Source organism: Tigriopus californicus, chromosome 6, assembly GCF_007210705.1.
Source record: "Tigriopus californicus strain San Diego chromosome 6, Tcal_SD_v2.1, whole genome shotgun sequence".
Classification (NCBI taxonomy): domain Eukaryota; kingdom Metazoa; phylum Arthropoda; class Copepoda; order Harpacticoida; family Harpacticidae; genus Tigriopus; species Tigriopus californicus.
In genome coordinates, this window is record NC_081445.1 from 6,150,425 (window position 1) to 6,158,228 (window position 7,804).

The following is a 7,804-nucleotide window of genomic DNA, read 5'->3' on the forward strand; positions in this document are numbered from 1 at the left end:
AAACAAGTTAAATATGTGGGGCGATATCGATGCCGAGGCTGTCGTGAAAGCTTGTCTAATCCTTGGAATCCGGGATGACGGAGCGCGAGCCAAAGTTCTTGCTGCAACGCCTACCCGAGACCTGAACGCCACTATCGAAGTCCTCCAAGCCATGGAAACTGCCGATCCGTATTTGGCATCATTCAGGTCGCGATTCAGTTTCGGGAATACAAACAAAAAAGAGCTATTCTGGGAAACATTATCGCAACAAAGGGAGGAAACGCCCGAGGTTAGCTCAAGGTTCATTCCCAAGTTCTAAATTCCTTACAGGAAATTTGTCATCTAAAATGACACCCCCAATGTTCCAATTGTGGTTCTTCACATGGCTCCGCCTCTTGTCCAGCAGCCAACCGTGAGTGCACGTATTGCCACCACAAGGGCCATTTTGCTTCCTCGTGCCGAAAAGCGAACCCGTGAATTGAAAACCCACCTCCGTCTCTTCCATTACCTCAAATCCTCAGGAGTGGTCATCCTTGGTAAAGTCGACATCCTTACAGCCACCAGGGCTGGAAAGAAAAAAGGAGAAAAAGATGCTCAAAATAGGGTCTATCATGGCAATCCCTGATACCGGTGCTGATGTGTCCATTATTACCCCCACCGACGCTTCAAATTGGGCATATTGGTCAACCCCAGATCAAAACTCATTCGGTCAGCCAATGGTTCTGCCATTCCGTTCAAGGTTCCGCTATCATTGTTTTTGCTCGCGACCAATTCCGAGTAAAAGCCGAAGTGTTCGTTGGTAATTCGGATCGGAACTTTTGTCCCTCTCTGTTTGTAAGGGCCTTCACTTATTCCCAACTTCTTTTCCCTCAGCAATAGCATCTGCTGCGGTCATGGACCCCGTTTCATCCTCATAAATCAGTTATGTCGGAGTTCAAGGACGTCTTCTTGGATCAGAGGATGAACTTCGACCAATGAGAGGCACCGTCGTTGGCGCCCCATGGTGATTAAATTAAAAGATGGGAGTCAACCTTACAACCTAACGGTGGCCCGATCGATACCTTATGCATATTTCAAGCCAACTAAAACAGAAATTGAACGGCTATCCAGACTTGGAATCATTGAACCAGTCGGAGATAGGCCCACAACTTGGTGTCATCCGATGATTGTTGTCCCCAAGAAGGATGGTTCGGTCCGAATTTGTGCCGATCTTACGCGTTTGAACAAACAAGTTGAACGTCCAGTACACCCTGTTCCAACTCCCCATTCTGTGGTTAACTCTATTCCACCATCATCTCGAGTCTCTTCCACACTTGATGCTCGTTCAGGCTATTGGCAAATGCCCTTGGACCGTGAATCTTCAGATTTAACAACGTTTATTACACCGTGGGGCAAATTTCGGTACCTCCGTTCCCCCATGGGTTTTATTGCAACTGGCGATGCATATTCATTTCGCGGTGATCTAGCCCTCCAGGGATTGAATAATGTTGCCAAAATTGTCGACGACATCATTGTATTTTCTGATAACCCTCAAGATCACTCCAACACGTAAGGGCAGTACTTGCTCGTTGTCGGAAATTCGGTATTACTTTGAATCGGAAAAAATGCGTTTGGAACGCCCCAGAGGTCTCGTATGCGGGATATGTGATCCGTGGTGGTTCCCATTCTCCAGACCCATCCAAAATCCGTGCCATTCAAGACTTTCCGGTACCCACGACGTTGACCGAATTAAGAAGCTTCAATGGCTTGGTTAATCAGCTCGGAGCATTCTCTTGTTTTCGATAGCTAAAATGGCAAGCCCCCTACGCGATCTTCTGAAGACCAAATCATTATTTAAGTGGATCCCTGAACACACGATGGCTTTCAACTCCATCAAAAAGGCCCTGTTGTCGCCACAAATCTGGCCCAATTCAACCCAAATTTTGACACAATTTATTATACTGATGCATCTCGCCATGGCCTTGGATTTGCACTAACGCAACGCGAACCCACATCAAGCAACTCAGAATTATTCAATGCGGATCGCGATTTCTTCAGGATGCTGAAAGCAGGTATGCAATGATCGAATTGGAAGCCTTGGCTATCGTTTGGGCAGTTTCGAAATGCAGACTATTCCTGGCAGGTCGTCAGTTCACTGTTTTCACAGACCATCGCCCGTTGGTCCCTGTTTTCAACGACAAAACCGTTGTAAACGTTGAGAATATTCGCCTCCAAAACTACCTCACCAAACTCCAAGCCTACTCGTTCATTGTTAAATGGCAAAAGGGAAAGGAAAATCTGATAGCCGATGCTTTTTCGAGATTTCCGTGGACCAACCTGATTGTGACGACCGGGATATCCATGAATCTTCCCAGACGCTTGTTGTCGCATCTATTTCTAAAGAAGATTATTTCTTGGTCAATTTGAGGTCTTCTGCTACCAAAGATTCCGATTATCAGCATCTTCTTACATCAATTATGTCAGGGGATCCGATACCTCCTTTCCAAAGTGTCTCGTCCAATCTATCGATTCAAGACGGGCTTGCTATGTGGGATTCCGTGTGGTAGTTCCACACGCTCTCAGACGTGAAGTCCTGGCCAAACTGCATGCTGGACACCAAGGTATCGATTGCACACGTCGATTGGCTCGCCAATCGGTTTTCTGGCCTGGTCTCAACAACGAGATAAAAAATATGGTAGATAATTGTCTTCTTGTCAACAATCTCGTCCGGACCAACAAAATGAACCTCCCGCTGCAGATCCCATTCCATCTTGTCCCATGGACGAAGTTCATATGGACCTCTTTGAGATGGAAGGAAACTTTTACCTGGCTGCTGTTGATCGCTACACAGGATTCCCATTTCTTCATCACTGGCTCGTTGTCCCTCATCCCCTCAAGTGTCTATTGCTTTGTCTTCGATTTTTTCCCTCTTTGGATCTCCACGAGTGATACGATCGGATAACGGCCCGCAATTTTCCTCTATTGAATTCAAAAATTTTTGTCTCGTTGGAACATCATGTGGAAGTCAAGTTCCCCTTACAATCCGCAATCCAATGGGTTGGCGGAACGCACAGTCAAGACCCTGAAAGACACCTTGCGACGCCTTCAGTCCCACACGATCCATTCAACGGCCGTCTATGAAGCCCTCCTCTCCCTAAGAAATACTCCTCGCCCTGATGGAGTATCTCCAGCTTATCGCATGTTTCAACGCATTTTGCGGTCCCAAATCCCAACTAATATGCTTGATCGCAACTTGGATCTAGACCAAGCCAATTCTTGCCGGCTATTCAAAGACAAAAAGCCTATCAACGCCAGAACAACATACAAAATCCTACATCCTCTTATCAAGGTCAATCAGTATTTATAAGGGACCAATCAAGAAAATATGGAAGAGTGGAGGCATAGTATTGGAAAAATGGATTCGAAACTCTTTCAAGATCCTCTTTGGTGGGGAAAGAGATTCGACGGAATCGCCGTCTTATTTCGACCAGACAACTCAAAGGAGCCGTGTATCCCACCTGAGAATACCATATGTTAGATTGATGCTCATTTTTCCGGGAGGAAGGGGGGGGGGAGATGATATATCCAGTGGTCACCCTGCGACACGAGACACGGGACCCCAACATTAAGACCCTGGTCTGGAACCTTCCCTGTTGTACGATCTCAATATCATTAATATAAGTGGATAGTTTTCTTAAATTGTTTCTACCATTCGTTACCTCAGTAGCCTAACACTGCAGTCGTTTTTGACTTTCAAATTGAAAGGCCAAGAAGAACACATTAAAGAAGAAAGCTTTCGAGGAACATTTCGAGGGACAACGTTGGAACAAAACTTCAGTATGTTATTAGGACTTTCTGATGAACTCAGCATTGCCAATGCATATGATTGCAAAGACAGTATAAAATGATAAAAGTTTACAAACGTACTTTTGGAAATATTTCATTATTATTACCGGAAAGGCCAAACGCATAATTATTCTGACCATTGTTTAACAAACCTTTTTTCTTCTCGTACTAAATGCGTAGCATTTTGAATCAGGACAAGATTCTGTCTCTCCGAAGTTAGCTATTGTTGAGCCAATCTTTAAAGACATCAATGCTCCTCACATACATATGAGAGGCCGATCTCCCTGAGTTTGAATAATGCTTAACTCTTAATTGCGTAAGTCGTTTAAGCTGAATTTAGCGTCAAAGGACGCTGAAAAAATAACTCAGGTAAAGAATTGGAGAAGTAGATTTGCCAAAGCTCATAAAGAATGCGATTAGAACAATTGCTAAGAGCAAAGGATTTGTGTTTGGACTTGTAGTACATGAGAGTAATTCAGTTCGTGCAAGCTTGCCAAATGTGTGAAAATGTGACATTAATTTGTAAATGAAAAACATGAACTATTTGGTTCAAATGTGATCAATGAATTTTACTAACAATGTGCAAAATGTGTGGTTTTCAATATGGAAGGAAAATGTTCGAGCTTCAATACGTCGAGTTATGAGGAAAAAGTTGAAATCCAACTCCCTTTTTTAGGATTCGATTTAAAGATTCCTAGCCTTCTGCTGAAATGTCAAAAGCGCTGACTAAAAGACGGAGATTGAAAATTATGACAAAACCAATAAATTGATAAGTCCCCATGTTTCAGCTCGCATTGAAAATGACGTGCTCTGGGAAGCATGGGCCTCATCCTACCTCAACGGTACTGTCAACTATATCTTTGACTCAAGCTTGAAGACTGTCTTTAGCACGAAGGCCGAAACAAACCCTTGGGTTCAAATTGACCTACAAAGGACGATAAAAATCTTAGATATCTTGGTCATGTTAGACGTGGCTTTGCCGGGAGTCAGTAGTCAAACTATTAAAATCAAAGTCAGCAGCAAACCAACTCCGATTGATGACCAATCGGTTTGTGGATCTGGATTGGTCGACGGCCCCGTGATCGTGATTCAATGTCTTAATCCTATCATTGGTCGTTACATAACCATTCTCTTGGAGACGGAAACTCCAACCAGCTTACCCGTTGAGAACGTGGTTTTAACTGCCCAAGGGATTTATACCCATCCAAGTAAGTTGAATTGAAAACCAATTGTGATAAAAAGCCTTCCCGGGATGAATTGTATTTTTGGATGGCTCTATACAAAGCCAAAAAAATATGCCCAAATATGCAAAGCAATATGAAAACAACAGTAAATGCAAATAAACTTGGCAATTGGTATAAAGAAGATAAACCCATATTGTGGCCGTCTTTAATTATGCGACATCTTTAAAAAATCGAAGAATTTACCACGGCATGAGATTGAATTTATTCATATAAAGGTCATTGGCTCGCTTGCAGTAATATGCATCTTTATTTTCGTTCTTAACGAGACAAAACAATTTTCCTAATTAACTACTTTGTCCTTATCTCAGGGACGATGACTTACGATGGGAAATGGAAAGTGACCGAAAGCTCCTCTGTCTCAAGTTTTGAAGCTGTTTCTGTTCTAACCTTGGCCAAGGTTTTCCAATCAATGGTGGAGAATGATCCCTTCATAAAAATAGAATTTGACGCCATTTATACGATCCATACTGTTCATGTTAGTGTTCCAGTGCCCTATCTGGACACCTTTACTGATATTCGGGTATCGGTTTACTTGGACAACGTACCCAACCCGTCTCTACTTGCCACTTGTAGTGCTCCAGATGCAATGCCAGCCCCGAGTCAAAACCTGTTTCATTTTGAATGTCTAAAACCCATGTTTGGACGTTTCGTTCTTTTGAAAAGAGAATTGAGCTCAGTTCATCTAATCGTCCAGAAAATCTGGTTCACTGTCCTTGAAATGGAGCACAATGGTACCTGAAATCGAACCTCGTTTGGGTTTGGGGAATTGATTTCAAGATCCAATTAATGTTATAGGGGATAATCCACCTCTGGAAGACTGCTCGCAATTGTCCAGGATGGGGATCACGTTGCCTGGGCTGTACGATTTAGATTTGAGTGGTGAACGACGCTTGGACAGGGTGAGACCTGTATTTTGTGATGGAGAATGGACCACCGTTCTCAAAAGAGGTCAATTCGGAAATGATAGAGTGAGTGAATAAATCATTTTTGGAAAAGGCGCAATTCGTACCGTGACATTGAGGGATTTTGTCACTTTCAGTATTTGTTTGACAAAACTTGGAGTGAGTACCAAAATGGCTTTGGAGATGCTGCTGGAGAGCATTGGATTGGTTTGGACATGCTCCATAAGTAAGGAAGCAATCAAAGCTCGAGTCTTAATCTAGGAATTTGAATTAAGAAACGAAACAAAAACTCGTCGTTGAAGGTGGTTGAATGAAAGGTTGTTAAATTAAATTGTAATACATTCATTCCAAATTGTTCTGACCGATCAGAAACTTGGCCCCGTGATATCCAAAATCCCCTTCCAATACTTTACCGTTAACTGAATCGTCAGGTCGGCGGGTCGACAGAAATTCCACTGTAACACCGGACACGTCGGTAAAGTAGACGATAATATATCATTAGTGCGTAAAATTGCGGATGAACAAACAGGACACGTGGTTTCATATTGTCGAAAAAACTGACTAAAACATAAACACTTCCATAGCGTTGCCACTTTTAACAAAACAAAAATGGTGTAACAGCGATTGAAAAAACAGCGAGCATTTTAAAGTTGAGAATAACCAGGTTGATGAGATAACACAAATCAAGACTCTCCCTGTTGAGCGACTTATAAGATTGTCCCTTGAAGATTGTTTTAGGGTTGTTTCTGACATTCTGCACCTCTCCCTATCTAAAGCTTTCAACTTAACTGCTTCAGTTGAACCGCCTGAGTATGACACATTATACGGAATGTGGAATCTCTTCTTCTCAATTTTCATCGTCTTCATATCTCTGAAATGTTTTGTAAGTTAACCATTCTTTTAACTTGTAACCCTAGAATGACCACAGACAGGGAATACGAGCTGAGAATCCAGTTCATAGATCAATCCGATCATTTTCGTCAAAGCTTTTACGACATCTTTTCGATTGGATCACCTCCATTCTATTATTTGAACGTTAATGGCTTCCATTCGGGACCGGATTCGAAGACTCGCGATGCATTGACCTCCATGGACGGGAATCCTTTCTCCACTTCGGATAATGATCAAGATAGCGAAGCTGTCAATTTAGCACAATTGTCGCGAGGAGGCGGATGGTAAGACTCCCTAGTTCGGAGCGAGTTGTTGGTTGATTGAAATGTTCATAATATGTTAATGAATACCCCGAAATGCCTTAGGTTTGGAAAGGGATACTTAACAAATCCCTTTGGGTCGAACTTCAATTTTCGACAAAGTGATCCTGATGTTGGAATCACTTGGACTCCTCACCTGGGAAATACGGAATCTATGAAGTCCATGACTTGGTCAATTCGACCTAAAAAGTTGTACGATATTGGAGGTAGAATGGGCAGAATTATTAACTAACTATATTAGGTTAATGCCAGCGATTTTTTATTGTCGATTTTAGAAAGAATGATTGGATATGGTACAGGGACTGGTTTGGGAATTGGCAGGCTCAAGACATATAATTCCCTGGTCAACCCTGGGTCTTTCAATTTCAACCAGTCTACTGCAAAGTATTTTGAATCTAGTGCCACTGGACATCTCTTAGACGTTGATCTTCTCCTAAGTTGCGGTGGTTTTTTCGGATCCAAAACATGTCAAAAATTTGATCCTCGGACAGGAATTTGGAGTGACAGTGAAGCAATTCTACCCAAACACCTCTGGGCAACAATGCATACCACCCTTCACCATCAGTTATGGATCTTCGGTGGCTCAGACTTTTATATGTCAGGTTGTACTTCTTTTCCGCTACGAAACATCATTAGATTTTGG

The 7,804-nt window shown here is 42.6% G+C and overlaps 2 protein-coding genes across 2 annotated transcripts in view; both read left to right on the plus strand.

Moving 5' to 3' along the window:
• Positions 1–5,026, plus strand: part of LOC131882064 (uncharacterized) — a 9,529-nt gene extending 4,503 nt beyond the window's left edge. The window contains exon 2 of the mRNA XM_059229097.1: positions 4,593–5,026. Coding sequence (XP_059085080.1) covers positions 4,593–5,026 — 434 coding nt within the window. The remainder of the gene's footprint in view (positions 1–4,592) is intronic.
• An 825-nt stretch (positions 5,027–5,851) lies between these two features.
• LOC131882549 (uncharacterized) overlaps positions 5,852–7,804 on the plus strand; it is a 14,439-nt gene continuing 12,486 nt past the window's right edge. The window contains exons 1-5 of the mRNA XM_059229731.1: positions 5,852–6,016; positions 6,088–6,176; positions 6,868–7,125; positions 7,207–7,367; positions 7,437–7,763. Coding sequence (XP_059085714.1) covers positions 5,885–6,016; positions 6,088–6,176; positions 6,868–7,125; positions 7,207–7,367; positions 7,437–7,763 — 967 coding nt within the window. The 5' untranslated portion in view covers positions 5,852–5,884. The remainder of the gene's footprint in view (positions 6,017–6,087; positions 6,177–6,867; positions 7,126–7,206; positions 7,368–7,436; positions 7,764–7,804) is intronic.